This window comes from Dendronephthya gigantea, unplaced genomic scaffold, assembly GCF_004324835.1.
Source record: "Dendronephthya gigantea isolate DGI-Jeju-01 unplaced genomic scaffold, DenGig_1.0 000000F, whole genome shotgun sequence".
In the NCBI taxonomy this organism is placed as follows: domain Eukaryota; kingdom Metazoa; phylum Cnidaria; class Anthozoa; order Malacalcyonacea; family Nephtheidae; genus Dendronephthya; species Dendronephthya gigantea.
In genome coordinates, this window is record NW_021163010.1 from 2,445,765 (window position 1) to 2,467,307 (window position 21,543).

The 21,543-nt window shown below is 35.0% G+C and overlaps 3 protein-coding genes across 6 annotated transcripts; 1 reads left to right on the forward strand and 2 right to left on the reverse strand.

The window, feature by feature from the left end:
* The first annotated feature begins 106 nt into the window (after positions 1-106).
* Positions 107-3,723, forward strand: LOC114521375 (biogenesis of lysosome-related organelles complex 1 subunit 1-like). Of its 3 annotated transcripts, none has more exons than XR_003686802.1 (7): positions 107-242; positions 401-473; positions 902-969; positions 1,268-1,332; positions 1,535-1,619; positions 1,868-2,022; positions 3,635-3,706. XR_003686802.1 is itself a non-coding variant. In XM_028541807.1 (7 exons), exons 1-6 carry the CDS (start codon positions 182-184, stop codon positions 1,882-1,884), a joined length of 369 nt encoding a protein of 122 aa, XP_028397608.1. In that variant the 5' UTR covers positions 107-181; the 3' UTR covers positions 1,885-1,924; positions 3,635-3,723. The 3 variants fall into 3 exon arrangements, 2 of the variants coding, with proteins under 2 accessions (XP_028397608.1, XP_028397617.1); XM_028541807.1 differs by having other exon boundaries at positions 1,868-1,924; positions 3,635-3,723; XM_028541816.1 differs by lacking the exon at positions 3,635-3,706 and adding an exon at positions 3,099-3,163 and having other exon boundaries at positions 1,868-1,924.
* On the reverse strand, positions 2,258-14,575 carry LOC114521363 (integrin beta-2-like). Of its 2 annotated transcripts, XM_028541782.1 has the most exons (27): positions 14,341-14,575; positions 12,161-12,253; positions 11,078-11,196; positions 10,813-10,902; positions 10,636-10,705; positions 10,298-10,429; positions 9,875-9,965; positions 9,691-9,778; positions 9,483-9,572; positions 8,586-8,672; positions 8,140-8,226; positions 7,752-7,847; positions 7,227-7,322; positions 6,788-6,861; positions 6,626-6,680; positions 6,431-6,483; positions 5,976-6,057; positions 5,791-5,861; positions 5,315-5,456; positions 5,006-5,087; positions 4,187-4,305; positions 3,924-4,010; positions 3,625-3,760; positions 3,394-3,507; positions 3,088-3,197; positions 2,838-2,894; positions 2,258-2,757 (listed from the first exon to the last, which is right to left on the reverse strand). In XM_028541782.1, the coding sequence occupies exons 2-27, from the start codon at positions 12,231-12,233 to the stop codon at positions 2,662-2,664; spliced, it is 2,397 nt and encodes a 798-aa protein (XP_028397583.1). In that variant the 5' UTR covers positions 12,234-12,253; positions 14,341-14,575; the 3' UTR covers positions 2,258-2,661. The 2 variants fall into 2 exon arrangements, with proteins under 2 accessions (XP_028397583.1, XP_028397592.1); XM_028541791.1 differs by lacking the exon at positions 12,161-12,253.
* A 556-nt stretch (positions 14,576-15,131) lies between these two features.
* On the reverse strand, positions 15,132-18,801 carry LOC114520055 (probable sodium/metabolite cotransporter BASS4, chloroplastic). Its single transcript, XM_028540260.1, has 3 exons — positions 18,633-18,801; positions 16,720-16,899; positions 15,132-16,395 (listed from the first exon to the last, which is right to left on the reverse strand). The coding sequence occupies exons 1-3, from the start codon at positions 18,798-18,800 to the stop codon at positions 15,781-15,783; spliced, it is 963 nt and encodes a 320-aa protein (XP_028396061.1). The 5' UTR covers position 18,801; the 3' UTR covers positions 15,132-15,780.
* Positions 18,802-21,543: the final 2,742 nt, after the last annotated feature.

Genomic DNA, 21,543 nt, shown 5'->3' on the forward strand with positions numbered 1-21,543 from the left:
ACCCAACCTGGAGCCCAATGGTATCACCCAGGTTTCCCTCAACGTCCATCAGTTTAACCCCATGTGTCCATTGTGTGTCCTTACTCCTTAGTACTTTTTAAAATAAATGTATAATATGTAAGAAATTAGAATTTTTAATAGTTTGTTATTTTCGGATGATCAATCTATTGAGATAGGAAACATGCTTTCTCGTGCACTGAAAGAACACCACGTTCAAAAACAAAGAATCAGAGATCAACAAGGTTTGCCGAGCATTCATATTTTAAAACGTATTTGTGAATTGTGATTTTATAATTTCTCTAATATCTTTATATATTATGAAATAAAAATTAAACCTGGTTCACACTTGGCCAGCCCACAAATCATGGATCCCTTTTGTCTGAGGTCACTATTTATTTAGAGTTGAAGAGAAAAGAAGCATTTGAATCTGCAAACGTAGTTGTTGATAAATTAGTGAGCACATTAAATGATGGGTGAGTGGCATTTAGCTTTATTTAATTATTGTACATACAGTACATTTTTGTATATTATATATTTAAATATTTAATACATTTATATATCTTATCATAAATTGTCAACTTGCTAAAGAATAATCAGGTACATATTTCAAGTAGTCTCATCAAGTTATTGCAGTAACATACTGTACAGACAGTACACTAGTAACACTACAGTAACTCACAGTGCAACTGGACTAAGTTTTTTTATTTCAAATAGTATTTATTGGGATTCCTATGTTTCAAAAAGGATTTATAATGCCCAAGTTAAGAAACTTGTTGTTTTTTATGGTGGATAATGTCCATTTAAAAAATGTAAAAGAACAAAGGAAAAAGCTGTCAAGCTATCAATCCATCGTATCATCAAATATTGGATTCTGATTTTAATACCTTGTTCTATGAAATAGTGTTGAGGAAGTTTATCAGAATCAGAAAAAATTAGAAGCTGAGGCGAAGCAATTACAATCACATGCAGGTAAATTCTAGTATAAAATATCATCTGAAATAAACTTTAGTATATAAATAAACATATTGCGGAGCAACAGATGGGAGACATTCAACTACTGTTATAACCTTGTCATGTTAAAAAATTACCAAGTGAGCTTATTAAATTAAATTTGGCATCACATCTGTATTAATTACTGAAGATCCTGATCATAGATGTCTGCAGCAATGTTTCTGTGCTGCTTGGGGCTATATATACATTCACTTTGTCACTGGATACAGCTGCTATTTTGTATGTGTGTAATAGACATGAAGCAATTTTCTTATAGCCCAGTTTTCAAAACAAACAATTCAATGGCTTCAGTTAGCTGAAGGTTTTAACCGTGCACTGAAGGCAAGTTGTAAAAACTTTATTTTTCTGATTTATTTTTGTAAATTATTAAAAATAGTTTTTGTATACCATTCTTTACTGTCCATTGTTTTTTTGAGAGTTCAATACTTATCTGCTGTCCATAATTTGACATATCTTTGTAAGATATCAAAATTGTATTTTTACACTATGTGCCATGCTAAAGGTTCATTTGGTTATCTGATAGGAACTAGGAGATGTTGAAAATTGGTCCCAGGTTATTGAAGCTGAAATGACGACAATTGCTGGAGCTTTGGAATACGCCTATAAAGGTGGGTTATCACTGAAAATAAGTGTTGTGTGAAAACATATATGGCAATGTGTGAATTACTGTCAGTAGTGAATTGGGTTTCCAATTGGCGTGAACCATTTCTTTTTGCAACTTAATGTATATTATCCATTAATTGAGTCAATTGCTATTTTCCTGCCTCAAAGCAAAAAAAGAATAAGTAGCTACAATCAATCTACTAAGATTTGTCTTGTTGCGTACACAAAACTGACAAAATCATCTTGCTTTCAGGGGATACTCCTGGCTGATATTTTCTACATGTAAAGATGAGACAATCATTCACGGGAGGTATCACATCCATTCTGCTACATATAATGCAATATTTCTAAAATTCTATCAACATTGATAAGAAACCTGGTGCAAAATGAAGGACACAAAGTCATATAGTAAGCGATTACTATACTTTGCTTGCGTATAGTATTTTGTAGATAAATATATTTTGTTTTTGGTAACTTCAGTTTGGTGACTTTTTGACTTATTGCATGACTTTTGGCTCCGCAATATCACTGCTCATTTGGACTACTATCAATTTAAAGTCAATAATAACAGTTGCTTGTCCGCTTTGAATCTCAGTAACAACAACATTGCAGGCTTTAATTGCAGCAAACAGTTCTTTCACTATGGGTTTTTATTCAATTACAAAAATAATTTTTACAAGAATAATAATTTTGCATAATAGAATAAATATTGCGCAGCATTTTTACAAGATGCATTATTCATAAACTTGGTACTATAATACAGTTACAAAGACGAGGAATACAGATAATTTCTACAAAAAATGTAGCTACTATTGTTTTAGAATCGCGTCTTTTCTTCTGAATCCCTCGATCTTAATGTCGGCGCAGTGAGCCTCAAAGACAACTTTGTTTCCTCGTATATAACGGCGACAAAAAGTATACTATACGCGAACTCGCATCGGCAGGTCAAAAGCATAGTTTTTATGACAACATGATCAGACATGATGAAGGGCTCGCCTCGGTGTTTTTGTAATGGTGGGGTTTCTATGTCGAATGTGTCTAGAAAAGTTATCCCCTCAACCACGAAAATCTTTTTTGCCTCGTTCCGGTGTATATTGGATTATACACAGTGTGTGTTGGGGACTGATAAAGTGGATTCTTTTCCTAGGAATGGAATTTTATTGTTTATTAATAAAGGAAAGAACGTGATTTGAGCTGTGCAGATGGTAGCATGGAATACCTACCCTGTGCCACTTAGACCTGGCTCGTTCTCGTTTAAATTTTTGATATTCATTGCGATCCTGAAAGAGAGATTGCTTTGGTAAAAGTTGTGAGACTTGTTCCAGCGACCTATGAGTAGATGACGTTTCGCTTGATAGAAAGCGTCATTTAGAGTTAAGATCACTTAATTATCTTAATGATCAGTTGAGATCATTTAGAGTTAAGATTAATTTAGAGTTAAGATCGGTTAATTAAGTAACTTAAGTTACATACCACCATTGCAGTAAGAAGTTTCCAAAGAATTAAAAGAATTATACCGATACCAACAATACCACCAACAACACCGAGGATGATCACTAGTAGATCCGGATCTTGAGGACAGTCTGCCAAAAAGATGAAAATGAAACTTACAAACATCGTATTTAATTCAGCATATATTTACATGCAAGTTGTACATGTAATATTTTTGAAAACGAAATATATACACGGAAATACTTTGTTGAAAATATTCATTCGACTAGAAAAGATACGAGTATATTTGATATTTCAGTATTATAAAAAGCTTTCAAAACATCTCACCTTTTTTTGCAACAGCGTATACAGTTATGGTACTCTCGTGCCGTTTTTTGCCGTACGTGAAATAGTATTTACACTCATTTTCATCTTCATTCTCACAGGTTACTGGATAATCCACTTAAAAAGGAATTACTATACTTTATTTTAAAGTCATTTAAGGCTAAAAATTCAACCTTTTTTTTAGGAAAGGAAAATTTTACTTCGATGCACAATGTAGAGATCACATGTTCTTACTCTTCCTTAGTTCATCAAGAGACTCCAGAATTTCTACTTTTGGACAACCAGCACAAAAGGACGAATTTGGAGTATTTTTGGCGAATACTTTACATAAAACACACTGTTTGAAATCGTCGCATTTATTGATGCATGTCTAAAATATTGTAATCCAATTTTGTTAATTCAACAGTTCTATTATAAGTATTAATTTTTAAATAAAATGTACCGCACACTTTTTAGGCCACATAACATTTCCCACTGGTTAATTTCATAAAAAAATTGTAAGCATTTTGACTTTCTACAAGCTTTCAACTTACCGGGCAACTTTCGCAGACATCACCTTCATAAAATGAATCACATCGACACTTTCCACATATACACATTCCATGGCCACTGCAGTTAACCTGTAATAATATATCAGCACGTGGTTAAATTATGTGAGCCAGTTCCTAAGCATCCATACTCGTTTGAGATGTTTACCACGAAACTACTGGTACATCGATAAGCACCGCATACTATAAGGTACCAAACACATATTTGAAACTATAAGAGATCATTATAAGAAAGAAATTTCACATACCCCATTAGTATCAAGACAGCGTGCGTTATGTATGGAACAATCGGTTGTACCACAATTTGATCCTAGATGCCCCTCCTTGCACTCGCATGTTCCACATTTACACACACCCCTTTCCTCACCTGCAAAAAAATGGACGCAAAAAACTTGATTTTCCGAGTTCAGGTGAAGATTAGAACTATAAAAACGTGTGGATAATGCATGCATGGAGAAACCCAGACGAACCACCACACAGAGATGCCGGGATGGCATCCTATGAATATTCGATTAGAATGGTTCTTCCAAGGTGTTTAGTCTGTAAATTAGGCCATGCAGCCATTTTATAGATGCCCTAGCTGCGATGCCCCAGCTCACTATACGTTTTTTATGACGAGTGAAAATTAACAATATTCTTTTATGTTTGCATGGTGTAATCAATAAGTAAATTAGCTTGTAGGTACACCACGTAAATATTTAATACTGCAAAGCTTTCGGTCCGTTAACTCGGGCCTTTAATTAAGTGACGTGTGAATGTGTTTTCAGGTAATTGCACTGATGAAGACCCGGGTTAACGGACCGAAAGCTTTGCATGCAGTATTAAATACTTATACGTGGTGTACCTACAAGTTAATTTACTTACTGAGTGAAAATTAGTTCTGAAAAGCGTTCTGCATGTATAGCATGTTATTTCAGTGATTGTAATTTTTCCGGGTTCGTCATCGCGCCCGCGGTATTGACTCAAGAGTGTCTGCGGTTTTCAATATCCATATTTATATATTAGATATAGCCTTTGGAAATTAGGAAATATAGCCTTAGGCTGTATCTATAACTGACAAAACTCACCTCCACAAGGCTTGCCTTCGTACTTGTCACAATTTAGGTCACTGCATTGACAATATTTACCATAATAACTCTGATCAGTATTCTGAAACGTTTGGATAAATGAAAACGTTTTTATCGAAAGAGCCAGTAAAAATGGTTTTTTTTTACCGTGTGTTCTATCATATACAAGGCGTTATATTAACGCATACACTTGGAGAATGTTTGCAAATATCAGCGTTTGAACTCGGTCATCAAACAAATTTCCAGGGCAATGAATCCTTATACAAACTTTTTTATCTTAAAGCATCTAAAGTTATTAATATTTCGTACCTCTATCAAGCGACATTTACATTCATTACAAACACAGTCGCCATTTCCCTCGCACACAGTAATGCTGGTATTTGTTCTTCTGCATCTATTTATTACACTTGGATTATTTCGACTTGATTCGCATTCACATTTCTTGCCATACCTTCAGAGCAAAATATAGACTGGTCACTGGTGTGTTTTAACGGTACACTAGCACATTGCGAGTGTTTGCATGATCTACAAACGAGGACTAATGAGGGCACTTAATATGTTTTGTTGAGTAGATGGGGCGAAGTATCTTTGTGGGCATCAGGAGATGCTGTACGGATACGATAGTGCTTGATTTTGAAAATTTTCTTAGACACATATTGGCTAGCAAATAGATTTTCGTTTGCCGTTGCAATAATGCATCTACGCGATTCAATCAATATATATTTTATGATCATCATTGCTGGACTCTACAATTTACTTGTATTTTTAGTCTAAACAATACATACCATCCACTACTACAGGTACATCCTCCACAAGATAAATCACCATTTTGCGAACAATTTGTAGATCTGTATTCCTTAAATTAAGAGATATAATTATCTAACATTTATTTTTAATAACACTCCGGGAGAAATACTTTGACTTATATCCTTGCTTCATATAGAAACGTGAATCATTCCAGTTTTTTTACCTTCTCATTATCGCAATCACAACTGCATATAGTATTGATATTGATTTCCACCTCTCCAAATGCAGCTGCGAAAACTTTGAAACTAATTGATAGAATTTAAAGCAGACAGTTTTTAAAAGCATCAAGCTTTTACTCTACATCACAGCTAGTTTATGCATGTATGTTGTCAAAGTATATTCACTTTAAAAGGATAGAATAACTAACGAACATTATACACAATCATGAATGTTCTTAATGAATGTCTTGATGAACCCTAGCTATACCTTGGAACCAAGTTAGTTGAGACTTTGAGTAATACGACAATACGAGGTGGGGTAAGAAAAAGAAAAAAACACGTCTTAAAAAATCTTCTAGTAGTCCTCATAGTCGTTTATGTAAAGCTCTCTTATATATTGTTATAGTGAAGACTAAAGACGAGGAGGTATTTTCTATTTAATTAAGCTACACTGTATTACCTGGAACTATTTGATTTGCACGATTTTGCTGTTACACTGATATTAAATGATACCTGTGGGATAGAAATATTATCATAATCCAGGGTCGGTTCAGAATTGGCAAATCAGTATTGTGTGTTATGGGGGTAACCACGATTTAACGATGCAAAATATAATTGAGTTTTATGTAACTGGCCCAAAAGAACAAAAACTCACAGTTTCATCGAGACCAACGCCTTGGCATATGTTGTTTCCGATCATGATGTTATCTCTGTTTGGAGAATAAAAGAGCATATATATATTACATTGCTTATTCGCATATAAGCTATGTGCATGGAGCTTTAAAAAATGCAGGCTGTAGAAAGGTAAATCGCGTACCCACAATCTGAGTTTATCTTTACATCAAAGTCTTCTGGAGGTTGTGAAGTCACCCGGACGGTTGATACAATTTCCTATAAAATATTGCAAATTGCTCCACATTTTATTTCTATGACAATTTGCTAATTCTTTTTGTCATTTGTTCGTCGTTTGATCTACATTACTAAACAAAATTTATAACTAAGTATAATAACACCAAAAATTCACAAGTTGTTCACAGACTTATCGATCGGTAATCCGAACTGTCAGTGATTGGCTTTTGTAATATCTCTAGAGCTCATTGATAGATCTCCAATAAATAAGTCCATCATTTGCAAACGAACACTCTCAAGTGACCCTTAAGTAATTGTTCCCGCCTTTGCTCAAGATGCTGAATGCACTCGGAGTGTAGAGTGTTTTTCTCATGTAGGTTTGGATTATACGCTTAATCATCTATTACCTCGTAGCTTCTTTCAATAAGTTCGATGATATTATTTGAGTCTGCGCTTAATTCCTCGTAAGTTGAACCCAGGTCCTCCCACGTCTTCGCCAATTGCTACAATTAAGAATTCAAGTCGTGCAATTCAATGCAAGATTTAACTTATACCTCTAGAGGTTGAGGGCTCACATGAAAGAAAAATCGTAAACAATATTATCGATATTATCATGTAGTGGCCTTTTCCTAAACAATTTAAGTCGAACTAAAAATTGTTCTAACTTCAACTTGTTATTTTTGGAATCATCCGAGGTTACGAACTACCTTTTGATCAAGGAAATGAGGATAAAAACATACAACAGATTTAAGGGCAAACTAGAAATTGAACTCAATCTATACGTCCTAATCTAACCCGCCTGTGAAATACCGGACTGAGCAGTGCTGGCACCACTAGGATACGAAAAACCTTGCTTGTGAGAAAATTCGTGAATGCGCTTTTATATTAGAGCACTGTTATGAAGGCGGACATTCACGGCGCAAAATTCTCACCTCGAACGTTTTTCTTTCATATTTCGAGACGGCAAATATTGGCTGAATCTTGGATTCGCGTAGTTTTTGAAAAACTTGATTCACTGTTGGGTAATCCTAGAGGGAAAAGTGAAACGCATCAGTCAGCGACTAATACATAAAAAAATGGAACATCTTAAAATCCCTTTTTGAGTTATTGTTTTTCTCATGAAATTTTAACTAATATTTCACTCATGGGATCTCTTGATCAGCATGGCAATATTTTAACTACACATGGCCTAGTTTGAGCTTAAAGTGATTCATGCATGCGTATTTTCTAAATATCTATTATTTTGTCGACTTAATTAAATTAGGTTGGTTCGGTGCTTCATTTTCAGTGGGGCAAAATAAAACACAAGCCCTGACCAACCTGCTCTAAACCAGAATATTTTCTCACTCCGTTTACTCGTTCTGTGAGATGACATTTTGCATCATTCGGAGCGGCAATCCCACCAAACTAATCAAGAATGACAAACAGAATTAGGAAATTCTTATGTTTCCTTAAATTCATAAGAGTCAAAACAATCCCAAAAAAGTCGTTCCGCGTATATATTATACACTTAATGTATGCCCCCGAGGGAAATAGTGCCGAAATTTTGTTTTCCCAAGCGTTTGAATGTTTCCCGAGACGAAGTAGAGGAGTTAAGTGCTTAATTTGTTATATAGGAACAAAAAAACACTTTACTTTGTTATGACAGTATGCGGGGAACAATTTTTCACTTGTGAAACATTGCATTTATATTTAAAGTCATGAGACTACCAATGAACCAATCACATTTAAAATACACAGCGCCTATATAACAAGTAAAATTATACCCTTCCTTCCCCAGCTGTATGAAAAGGTGCATCTGTTGCTATTAAAACAATACGACGCGTTGTGTTTACCGGGTTCCATCCAAGTTCCTATATGATTATAAAGAAAAGATCCTATATGTATAGAATGCTTCCGGGTTGGTCATTGTTATCCTAAACATGCATGAACTATTATTGTTAGTAAGACGACTTTTGAAAAATATGTTAAAAATGCATTGAACTAAAAAGGTAAAAAGACTGACATTGCTGGTTCCTTAATAATAATAACTCCAAGACAAGATTGCCTTTAGGCTTAATAACAAGAATACTGATAGTGCCGATAAAGAAATCGATGGTCAAATACATGCTTGACCGCAAGAGCCCGGAATATTGACGCTGGCCTATCAGGATAACGGGAGATCATCGAGACGTCTATAGACGATTAAAACTGAACCAACTGCCAAGCAGTTGAAAACAAACATGGACACCTACTATACCGCACATTCAAATTCCCTTCATTATTAGCCAATTAATCCATTTGTCTGATTTGATTTCGCTGATGCCACCTCGCTTGCAAAGCAATAGGAACCAGCAGCTTTCAATTTGATAAATATATTGCGCGATATACCTCAAAATGCATGATATATGATCTCCACATAGCCATAAGGCTTAATTAGAGAATGTTTATGTTGTGATATAATACAGTTTATTTTGATAGGGCTTATTTTGTTGATATAAAAACGAGACAAAATATGCGAAAGAGTCTTAATTCCTCAATTATCGTGTTTATAATATCGCAGGAAACTCTTCTCCCATATGACCTAGGCTTAGCTAACAGAAAGTTCTTAACCTCCCGATTTATATGCAGATCCCAATCGAGATTTTTAACTGGTCCTAAAACTGGTCTTATATGCATCTTACTTTTTCACAAGCTGCTACTTGCATAAGCGCATCGAGTGTAGCTTCTGGAATGTCTCTGCTTCTTGAATTTGTTTGTTTGTTTATCGTTTCCTAAATATATTATTTAAAAAAAGTTAATGTTAGGGTACAAGAAGGTTCTATTACTTTTTTGAAATGTAATACCGCTTGAAATGAACGTTTGACCTTTCAAAGATAATATCGTAGTTACCTTGAATAATTTGTCCTTTTCTGTGAAATCCAATACGTGTCTGAAGTTATATGAAGGCTCCTCGTTTGGATTATGACTTTTATTTATTCTAAAGATGTATGTGTCAAATTACGCCCGTTGTAGTGCTCGCATGTCAACTTTGAATATTGCATGGTGCTTGCATGCAATGAAAAAAGACACTCACAACTCCTGCTTTACGAACGGTGGAACTGTCTTGTCTACAAATGAACCAAAAGCCAGTCTTCGTTTGTTCGTTAGTTCTTTCAGTTTTATAGCTGTTATAAGAGAAAAGTTAAGTCGTAATTCGTAAATATAAGTGTCGTATAAGTTAAGTCAGAAATAGAGATATCAAAGTTGAAATTGCTTGTTTTATACTGCTGTAACAAATGTTTCTGTAGCGAAAACAGAATACAAATATGTAAAGTTGGTTTAAGATTCTTCGTCACTTCGTGCATTGTTAAAATTTTCCATTTCTGGAAATATGGTTTTAATCAATTTGTAAAAAAACTCATTGATAATAATCAGGAAATAATGTCATTCGGCAAGTTCTTTGAATTTTTTCACGGAAACAATGTTAATTCCCCTAACATGTTTTGAATATACTTACAAATATTTCCTGCCAATGATTTCAAGTTACTAAGATCATCTTGCATTGTTTTGGATAGGTCCATGAGAAAGTATAGGTCTACCGGATAGTTTTTTACTGGGCGTACATTCACTGTGAATGTTACTGGTTCACCTATTGATGACAACATAATAGACAGTGGGAACAACAGACGTTAAGAATTAAGATTTAGGTATGCGGTATTTGGGTTTAGCATAAATATAATGATTAAGGCATTTATGTATGTTCCAAGAAATTATCACGTATAAACCTAGATATATTTGTATTGATTATATATCATAGTTGCTCATCAATTATCTTCATCACTTTTTTGTACTCACCAACTCTGGCGGTTAATGAGACTTTCTTTGGAAATATTTGACCCTCGGGAACAAGACTTCCCTCATCCACCTTTATTATGAAAACAGACGAAAACCAGGTTTTGTAAGGAACACTGATTAGCAAAGATTCGTGTTTAATCGCAGGTTAATTACGACCAGTGTATAAAATAATCTTACTGTAACATTTTGCTTAGGATTAACTGTGTTTCCTGGGCAACCGTTGTTAATATGATTTTCCTCTCTGTCACAGCGAGCATGTTCATAATCCTAATAAAGAATAAACAGAAGCAAACATGCAGATTTGGACAAAAGTGTACATTTTTCTATATCTTCTACTAATGAAGGGCAATCGCACCAAATCTCTGTATATTATTTAAGATCTTCTATATTCTTTTTGTTATATATCGAATTTGTTAAATAATTATCTGTAAAGCGGGAATACCTCCAAAGTGCACCATGAACATCCGGGTATCTGCAAGCACAGGGAACATACTTCTTCTTTTATGTTCTCACATTCACTTAATTCATGCTGATGTCTTTGAGTACGACTATTTTCCATTTCTTTAAAAAAAAAATTTAACGCCTTTCTGAGTACATTTTTGTATATCGTTATCACTTTCATAACATGTTCATCACAAGTTATCTCTTTATAACATGTTCATAACAAGTTATCAATTTATAACATGTTCATTTTAAAAAGCTGTTGTTGTTGATGAAAAGTCGTGCAATATTTGCCTTGATTGACGCGAACGAGCTGGCCTAATATTGTTTACAAGTGATGAAATGATAGTAAAATCGGTGCAATACCGTCTCAAGTGGAAAATTAATTGCCTGTTGCTGTTGCCTGCATGTTGTTGTGCTAGAAGACGGCAACGCGGAACCTCCCGCGACGATTGCGGAGAACGACGTGACTATGCTATACAAACAGGTTTTTGTTTGTATAATGACAAGTTTCCCGGCTGGGTAATGAAAAATATCATTTCATTTCTTCATCTTGAATCTCTCATGACCAGAAAAAATACAGATGTATTTTCCACCTTGTGCGACGTCATTATTACATCACATTTTTATCGTTACATAGCCATCGTGGCAAAACATGTTGTTCGTTTATGTATTTCTGAGTCTCACTTGAAGATTCTTATAACTTATAGTGAACAACGAGGAATTTTGTTTTGTGTATGAATTTAACATAACTGAATGACACTGAAAAATATCTTCCCATACATATATGATTGTAAAACAGTTTATATAGAGAAAGATATGCTAGTTGCATGCGAGAAAGGGGCACGTGGACACCCGTGCCTACGTTTCACAGGTCACCTTTATATGTTGATGGTCACAAATATACCATGTCGTTTTTTGTTCTATTTTTCGAGGTTGAAAAATTACGATTGAAATTTAATTGCCTGCACCCACTTTTCGAACAAAAGTCCTTTGTCAAGATGTATTAAAATGGTCTACCTTCTCGAAATAAATCACCATGTAGCTATACAATCGTTACTTTCATACTGGCCTAGCTACCTACCTGGATTTTTTCCGAAGCTTATTTGATAAAATATCATAACTTTCAATAAAACAAACAACTTGGTATTCATCATCAAAAACTAAAGTTGATCGTCTACAAAAACGTGGAAAAATCTTTATTAGAAATTTGACAACAATTTGTATACTGTAGATTATACATGGCAGATTATTTTTTCATGCAGTTTCATATATATAAAAAGATATGTATACTGATATATATACATATAGATCGCTGTCTTTCGCGCGTTCATTTATATTTATAACTGGCTGGCTCATACCATTGAAAATTTCCATCCGGCTCAGTAAATCCTGTTGATTTTATTTGTATTTCTTAGACTAAAATCACGAAATTGTTTAGAAATGTTTTTCAATAAAGTCCTTCCTCGTGCATATAATTAATGAATTAATAAGGCAAAGAAAGTGTTCGACAAAGTTTTGCTATAACCCGCCCCATAGGCCCATAAATCAGCTATATTACAATTAGAGATATACTAATTCAAATTATTTTATAATTTCTAAGGATATCGTCATGATTGTTTGAAAATTTCCAACAGTCTGCGCGTGCGTGGAACACTTCAGTGATGCATGGTAGATCAGTTCTCATTATTGAAGTACTTTGTTATCATCTTCAGGTCCTCAGACGTGTACTTACACAATTGGAAGTGATATCCTATACATTGAATTTTGTTTGAATACCAGTAATATTTTGTTAAAGGACTTTTAGTGTTACTATATTTCAATAAGTAACGGCGTGTTCATAAGGTAAACGACTTTGGGTTTTTCATTTCTCTCTTCAAATTCGAACGAAGCATAAATAGCATTCATGATGCATGATGCAAAGAAAATAAAACTGATGCGAAACTGCTGCATTCGATAAACGCCATCATGTTCGCTATTTACGCTGATGATTCGCTGATGATAATCCGGGATTAGAGAAAGAAGTATGTGTAAGATAATGGTCATATATACTTAACACAAGAGCGCAACTAATCTAGATTACAAGACTGTTTTTGAGGCATGTTTGAGACATTACATCATTCTGCAGTGCGCAACATGCATGCATGCACGTAGCTAAGACCACGTTATTTCAGTTATGGTATATATATATAGGGTATATGTTATATAGACTAGCTAGATACATGCAGAGAGAAAAATAACGCGGAGAGAAAAAAAATACAAAGTTGACGAGGAAACATTATAATATATATACGTAAAAAGACGGTCTTATAGTTCTAATACTATATAGTATATGAATAGGAAACGAAATATCAAACCGGATGAGAAGACAAAGATTAATGCATAATAATTCTCCACACAATGCCATTAATATAATTGCATTGCATTCACTTAAATGTAAAATTACCGCTATTAAGTTCCTATTCTTTTTATTTGATCTCACGCAGTCTGATATTTCAGGCATCTGACATGATAGAGAAATCAGTAATATCAATGGCAAAGCGAAATTCACATTTAGTTACATTGTGAGTTATCCCATGCATCCGTATTGATTTTAAAGATGCATGCATGGCTTCAGTCGTGGGCTACTGTGAAATATATATGCATGCATTGAAATGTGTGTTTAATGTGTGTGATAGTAAAATACGAAATAAACGTAGCTGACGAACAGAAAATATCCCCGGCCAATTTGAAAACGATCAATAGGTATCCTCTAATTATTATGTATCCTCTGTATCGTCTAACGTATTATTATTCATATATAAAGTAAGCAAGTTGGTTTAGTATACTATTGACTCTGATTGTTCAATCTAAACCTGTAAACAAAATATTTTGAGCAACAATATAAAGGGTATAGTCAATAAAATGTTTACAAAAACCAAAAAGCGTATATTTGAAACGCACATGCAACGCCAACGGTCCATTTCGACTTTTGAACTGATTTTTTAGTTTTAACAAATGGCAAAGACTGCGCTTGTAGCTACATATTTTGTGTTAAACCGTTTTTTGAAACATCATTATACAACATCATTATTATACAAGTTTTCAGTTATCGTTAAGAGCTGTTATACTCCAGATATTAATCATATTATAAATTTCCATAGAAATTTCTCATCCACAGAGTCAGAGGAAAAATATATTTACAACAAAAAATATTTGATCAAGTTAAAGAAAATTTATACTCATGTGAATTATTCATATATATATTTATATTTATGAACTTACATGTCTTTCAATCGTATATCACGATAACTAAATTTTGTCGTCTCCCAAATAAGTGCTTTTCATACCAAGACAGATTGAATTAAATGTCCTCAAAAGTTGCCGTTCTTTATCTTTTATCTCATACATTTCAGGAATAACTTAAAGTTAATTTCAAGTTATCGCTTCCGCTTTCCGGTGCCAAGTATTACGCATCCTTTTTCGAGGTTTAAATACAGTTCATCGCTATGTGGATTTACAAGACACGCATCGTCATCAGCGAATGGCGTGTGAAAGTATATATTTGACTTTTAATTCTACAAATCAAAGTAACTAAGTAGCCTTAAGACTATTGTGATGTAATACTGAAACAACAAACGTGTGGAGCGTATATTTGTTATACTATGCGATGGTCAATTTTGGCAATAATTTCGTCATTGCAATATATATGTTCGACTCCATTGCCATACATGTAGTTCACGAGTAAATATCAATAATCCTCAAATGGCATGATGTTTATAGGCGGTGACGGGCCTAAAGGCTCGTAAAGACCAAAACATGCGGACGAAGAACCTTCCATTTGTCGGGTCTCATTTGCTCGATGCGAAAAGTTGACAATTTTTCTGGTTTTCAACGAGGTGCTAACTTCATGTATATGATCGTGCGTCAACGAAAACTTGACAAAGGCCACTCAACTACTTTGGGACTTTGGTATTCACGAACACTCTTAATAGACGGAAATACCAATTGATAAACGTTGTAAAAAAATCTAAATAAACTTTAATAAAGTGCAAAGAAAATATCGCTGTCCGCGTTGCGTTTTATAAAGCAGCTAGTGAATTATCATACACTGACCTTACAATATTCCCTTACCACGTAATTCATGGAGAATAGAAAATTATACCCCCGTCTTATCTATAATTGTGGATTGTGCGCCTACAAACATGTAGGGCCTTTTTTCAGGAATTTCAAGTGGGCAAAGTAGAAATGTTGATTGTGACCGATTAAGAATTTTTGAAATCATGCAGTTGTCTTATTTGAAGAGAAAGTAAAATAATATTTTTCGGAGCTCGACAGATGAAATTAGTGTAATTACATTCAAGAAAGATTGGCTTACTGTCGGGCTTACATACTACAAAGTGCTAATACATTATCTTGCACCTAACTCGTACTTTTTTACTGTGTCAAAAGCGTTTTTACTGCGGGGTATATTGGTATAATTTGATACGAAATTGCTAATCTTTTCTAGATTTCCCAGATTCAAGCACCACCGCCACAATCAGAATTTGGCTTTGCATCCTTCATTTTGTACTCAATATCCCCTCCTACAGTTTAACTGCGTGAGGAAAACTCGGAATGCAAGTTCAAATGTTCCATCTGCTAAAACCAACTAGTGCAACTTCAATTATCAGGTTAATTTGGGTTAAAGGTTTATATCGTTTATATATTTGTTGCATGTTTGAATTAAACAGCGGTAAACCATTGCACAGTTGGCACCGTTAGCAGGATAATGTCGTCACTGTTATTTGATTTAGGTAATCTCGTTGTCTGTTCCAACGGATTGACTAGTAAATCCAGTCCTTCCCCACTATCAACCTTGTCTTCAGCCATGTCGGCAGCATCTTGCTCAATATTATTCTCTTCTTTCTTTACTGTCATAACTACACCATAACTATTGATAATAACAATCATGGCTAGATAAACAAATATTATAGGAAAGAACATAAGATCTTTATCGCCAACATTGTCTGGTAAATTTTCAATAACAGCAATAGCGATACTCGAATGTCTTGCTGAAGAAAGCACTGTAACAGCTAGGATTGATTTCTTAGGTAAACGAAGTAGAGAAGCCAATATAAAGGATATCACAAGAAATGAAGTAATCACAGCTGTACCAAGAGCTGTTACGGCCAAAATAATCCACGGTGAAAATCTTTGAAGGTCTCCTTTCGCTGTTGCTTGACTAATCTTCACCCAGAACATAACAAGTAGAGCCCCAGAAGTGACGAACTTCAAAGATGTATTTATTTTTATCACAATCTTTTTTACAAGTCCGATAAATCTCAAGAGTCTTCCAACCTGAAAAATTGTTTATAACGCTCTTTATAGGTTAAACTGAAGGGCGTTTCAGGTTCCAGAATGTAGGCTGCTGTTATTAGTACTGTCACATGCAATCACCACTAACATCATTACTAGGTCCTAGTGTGTGCGAAGGTCCGTACTAGGTGGGTTTCCACTTGGCGGAATATTTCGATCAACGGAATTCTCTTCAATTGTGACAATTCGACCGTGGTTGATTCCCTTGAACGGTCACAATTTAAATGAGAATCAGACGGAAAATAATTTGTTTGATCGAAAAATTTGTACCCCAAGGGTGTTTAGGAAATCACTATAAACACTTACGATCAACGGTAAAAGGATAAACAACAGCACTCTAGGCAGTATGGTGAGAAAACTGACACTGGCATTTTGAAATGCTGGTATCAACCAAGTGGTCATGACGGGAACTGTGAAGACTGATATCATAGTCGCAATTACTGCAATTAATAATGTCAATGCTCGATCACCATTGGCTGTTGTTACCTAAAAATAGAGATAGCTTTAAAATTGAATTTCATCAGTAAATTCCCTTGTTTTAATCACGCGCGTTTAAGATATAATTTCTACATTATGGTCTGAAAAAAGTGACAGTATAGAAATTGTCCTCTCACTGTCCTCAGACGCGCGTAATTACTCACAAGGCAATTTAATGAAATTCGAATACTGAAGCCGGAATTTAGTGCTACAGTGCATGAAGACAAGGCCTTGTTGTTAATGTTGGGCAAATAAAAATGGGCGTAAACCAGCCGCACACAGAGCCGTAGCTATAGAAGCTTAATTGAGGGGTGTATATTCATAAATTTATCTTATGCCCGACTGATTTCTTATGTACGCAATGTTCCTGCGGTTGATAAACATGGATATATGAATATACACCCCCCAATTAAGCGGTCTAGCTACGGCCCTGACGGCACATCGAAAGTTTCACTCATCCCTGCAACTATTAGAAATAGACGAGGCTATGAATCATGCTGTTTTGGCAGGCTGACTCATAGTTATGATTTTTGACACTTCACTCGATGTAGGTAAATTCTAAAGGTTGAAAGGGTCTTAATTTCGAGTGGAATTATACACACTTCAAATTCAAGCCAGGAACAGTTGATGGGAAAATGAGTCAACTATCGGTCCTCCGGCAGGAATCGAACCTACGCTTTTGCGATGCCAGTGCAATGCTCTTGCCATTGAGTTAGTCTTTTTGCATGTAAAAAACAGCCTTCCGCAGAACTTCAGGAGTGCATGCATTCAGTGCATTATCCAACAACTTCATGAATGTTTTAAATAGAGTGTTTCACTGTGTTTGTATAATACCTTGGCAGCTTGGCTATAGTATAGCTGCTAGTATTAGTTTCGTCCTAGATCTTCGGCATGGTTATAATTAATAGTTGTTCCAGACTATAGTCTCCCTATAATCACTCTTTATCAAGAGGAATTTCATGTGGCGGAAAGAGGGAGCTACTAACAGCGGCATATAGATATCGTAAAATAAACAAAGACAAACATATCGACATAGATTTATAGTCGGGTTTTTTTCTAAAACCGGTTTAATTTGATCTGATTCGTTAGAAAAGTAATTACAAAAGGCGTCACGCTATTGGGAGAATCCGGCAACGGCATTTGGAGAATTATGTCTTGCATGTCAATTAAAGAACGGGGGTAATTTTTGGGCGATGAACAATTCTGCATGATGATCACAAAGACCAGCATTCCCAGTGAAAATGGCAATGTTTGTCTTGCTTGATGGTTCTCCCATAGAATTCTGGTCATTGTGATGAAGTCTATTGTGCTTTTCAACCGTGTTTTATTCGATTTTTTCCCGTACAAACCAATGCAAAAATTAATTAAAGGCATGCTTATGTGATGAAATTGGGATTTATAGCTATGTAAAGATCCCTGTGGCGAATTGCCAATTCCATATCGTAGACAATATGCATAATAAGAGAACAGTGCTTGTTCGCATGTCCTCAAATGGTTATAACTGAACTATCTAAATGACAAAACTGATAAGCGACTGTATTATATAACAGATAAATACTAGTACATTTTGTAGTACAGTTTCACTAGTACAGTTTATATTCCGTACAAAGAGGCTTCTGATCCTCAGTGAGAATGTCACTGTCCAGACTCGCTGATGGTTTATTCCGTATAATAGTGAATTCGCATGTTACACACAACACCTCGCCAGCTTTTACAGCATCTCATAAAAAAATAACACTTACCACTGCATTTGGAAATGCCGATGCGCATGGAGAGATACAAAATATCTGTAGCCCTGTACGAAATTCCTCCGGACCAAAATCTGGTAACTCAATTGACCAGCTTTTGTTCAATGTAACATTTTCGGAAAGTAAACTTGAGCTGTGAACATCACGAAACCTTGGTAACATCAAAAGCTTCGTTCCAACAACCGGAGTGAGCAGTAAGATAACGATTAATCCCAAGACGGTTTCTTTATAACAACGAAGAGCTGATTTAATCTCAGTTAAACGAAACTTCGTTCCGATAACAAAAAATAATGTGACAATACACATGTGCACAACTGGTAGTTTTTCATTCAGGTAGACCGCAGGAGCAGGGAAAATAATCCCAATCGGAATGACAAATAGTGTTCCAATAGGTAAGAAATGTTTGGAGAAAAATGCTGTGATAACGTTTCCCCTGCTCATAATGACAAGATAGGTTAGCTTTGTTTGCATGTATCACGGTACGTTGAATCTATGAAGCTATTCCAGATATCACTGTATAACCCAGTATGCATTGCCTTTGAATAATTAATCTTATTCGTCATATGAACCCTGGGAACGAGATTACATCGTCACAAATACGTCAGCAAGCACGTTAACTAGAGCATGCATTCAACTTGTGCTCGAACTTGCGTATGCGTTTGCATCAACTTGTGCGGAAATAGTGAGATGTGCGAATCAATGTTTGCTCAGTTTTTATTTGCGCAAATAGACACAGGTAGAATATCAATTGAATTAGCCTTGAATTGTTTTTCATCCTTAACATTGTGACAGCCAACATTGTATTAGTTTCAAAAGGCGTTTTATGTCAAAGGCCTTGTTTATACCCAGTCCGATTGCCATCGGGCAGGTCAAATTTTGTAGGTTATAAAAGACCGTGAACATTTTTATTGTTTAAGACCAGAATCTACATATCAAATTGTAAAATTATTAAGCATTACCTACTAACCATTACCCATTAAACGCAGGATGCATTAAACGGCAAACGGCGGTGTCGTGACAAACGAATTCCAGTACCGTGTAGACCGGCGGTGTCGCGTGACAAACGAATTCCGGTACCGTGTAAACAAAGCCATAATAAAAAAATATCATAAAAAAATTTGGTTTAAGTTATTATTTCTGTGGAGAACTTACGCACTTGTCATTTTGTTTGGTGGTTCATATAGATTCTACTTGGGCGTGGCTGGTCGAAAATGTTTGATCCAAGTCAAATATTGGATTAAATTTAAAAATGAAATATTGTTCATGAAATTAGAATCATTACTGAACTTTATTTCTTCAAAAATATCGATAGTTTTATCATTAATTCTGATTCCGGCGTGTTGTTTATCACATCATCTATACATACACAGACTGGGTTTCCGGGCGTGTTGTTTATCACATTATCTCACTCTGCTCTTGAGGATTGAATTTCAATTTTATAAAAAAAGGTCCGAAATCGGGGCGGTTTAGAAATGGACAGTGACAAAATAAGTGATAAAATATTTCTCCTGTTTTCTTAATTTTTTTTAATGTTTGACAATGATTCAGTGACGGTATCAAACTGCGAGACTGTGTAGATAACCTTTGGCTTCATACGTTTATTCAAAATTGATATGGAAATTATGAATAGTTACTTCGATTTCCCGAAACCATATCAGTAGCTTTTGTGACTGAGAAAAGAGTAAAAAAAAAACATTCAGGGAAGTCTTACACGCGTAAACAAGCATGCGGACAAAAATAATACCACAAAACTCAGAGTCTTTTATCTCATATCTCGAGTTCACAGGCGTTGTTTTCTCTATATGTTTTTGAAATTATCTTTTTCCATAAACCTGTGGAATGGAATGGAATCTATTACTGCATAATAACAGTACTATTAAATGTCATGTTAATTATTTGTCTCAGCGCTCTGCATGCGTTTGGGCTTAACTTAATTGTTAAATCAACTTTTGGCACTTTTTATAAATCTTACCATCATATCTGTAAAACTAAAAGAGATTTTTTAGTTGTTTCGATGTTAGTCACGGCGCAATTTGCGTTTTTTTAATTTTTGCTAGCGGCGGTGTGTTTTGAATGTTTTTTTAATGTTTTTAATACCCCGTCACCTGTAACAATATATTAAATTCCAAGACGAGGGGTGAGGCATTCCTGCAGTCCAATGTAAATTTCTTTTACCAAAGTTTATATCTGCTCTTATAGATCTCCGATGCATATAAAGGGACTAACGTGGTGTTAATCGTTGATATTGTAATTGGGGATGCTGATCGCTGGTCAGGTCTACGTTTTAAAATTGAATATTTAATGCATGCATTGAATATTGGAATGTTGATAACGCACTCCATAAAAAGTCTTCGTTGTAGTTAACTGCTATTGTTGGAAGACGCAAGAAAATTTTAATTCAAGCCGGTTATATCGTTCCCATGCAGCAAACTAAACTGATATGAAAGGCATCAGTCTTTGCACAAACCCATATACCCATTCGTGTAAAACACGTAACAGTGGAAGTCAGCTCTTTACCAATTTATATACCGTTCTCAGCATATTTCCCTTGACATTCTAGCTCTTAGACATGCTACACTGAAAGAATGTTATCATGCAGACTATCATGCAGTATAATGTAGAAATAAACTCCCCTAATGATGGACCAGCATGGGAGCTTTTTTAAATGAATTGTTCGAATATGCGAATGATGCGATTGAAGCCATTTGAAAGTATTTCAATTTTCAGTAGAAATTATTTTTATACTCTAAACAAGTAATGCTGGCAGTACAGTGTTCACCCTGGAAATCGAATCCGAATTGGAACGTGCAAATTGCAATATCAAGGAACGTAGTTTTCGGAACTATAAAGACAGTTCATGCAATCATTATATACCTTCCCCTTTTACCTATCAAGCGCGCAATGC

What these genes read in the sequence shown, in the direction of transcription:
- LOC114521375 (XM_028541807.1), top strand. Translation starts at nt 182, where the DNA reads ATGCTTTCTCGTGCACTGAAAGAACACCACGTTCAAAAACAAAGAATC. An exon ending in GCAATTACAATCACATGCAG is followed by an intron (nt 970 to 1,267) that starts GTAAATTCTAGT and finishes ATTTTCTTATAG; the next exon opens with CCCAGTTTTCAAAACAAACA. An exon ending in GTTTTAACCGTGCACTGAAG is followed by an intron (nt 1,333 to 1,534) that starts GCAAGTTGTAAA and finishes GTTATCTGATAG; the next exon opens with GAACTAGGAGATGTTGAAAA.
- LOC114520055 (XM_028540260.1), bottom strand. Translation starts at nt 18,800, where the DNA reads ATGTTACCAAGGTTTCGTGATGTTCACAGCTCAAGTTTACTTTCCGAA. An exon ending in CGGCATTTCCAAATGCAGTG is followed by an intron (nt 16,900 to 18,632) that starts GTAAGTGTTATT and finishes CTCTATTTTTAG; the next exon opens with GTAACAACAGCCAATGGTGA. An exon ending in TTATCCTTTTACCGTTGATC is followed by an intron (nt 16,396 to 16,719) that starts GTAAGTGTTTAT and finishes ACAATTTTTCAG; the next exon opens with GTTGGAAGACTCTTGAGATT.
- LOC114521363 (XM_028541782.1), bottom strand. Translation starts at nt 12,233, where the DNA reads ATGATGAATACCAAGTTGTTTGTTTTATTGAAAGTTATGATATTTTAT. An exon ending in TGCAAATCAAATAGTTCCAG is followed by an intron (nt 6,058 to 6,430) that starts GTAATACAGTGT and finishes TCTATCAATTAG; the next exon opens with TTTCAAAGTTTTCGCAGCTG. An exon ending in TCTTGATGAACTAAGGAAGA is followed by an intron (nt 3,508 to 3,624) that starts GTAAGAACATGT and finishes TTCCTTTTTAAG; the next exon opens with TGGATTATCCAGTAACCTGT.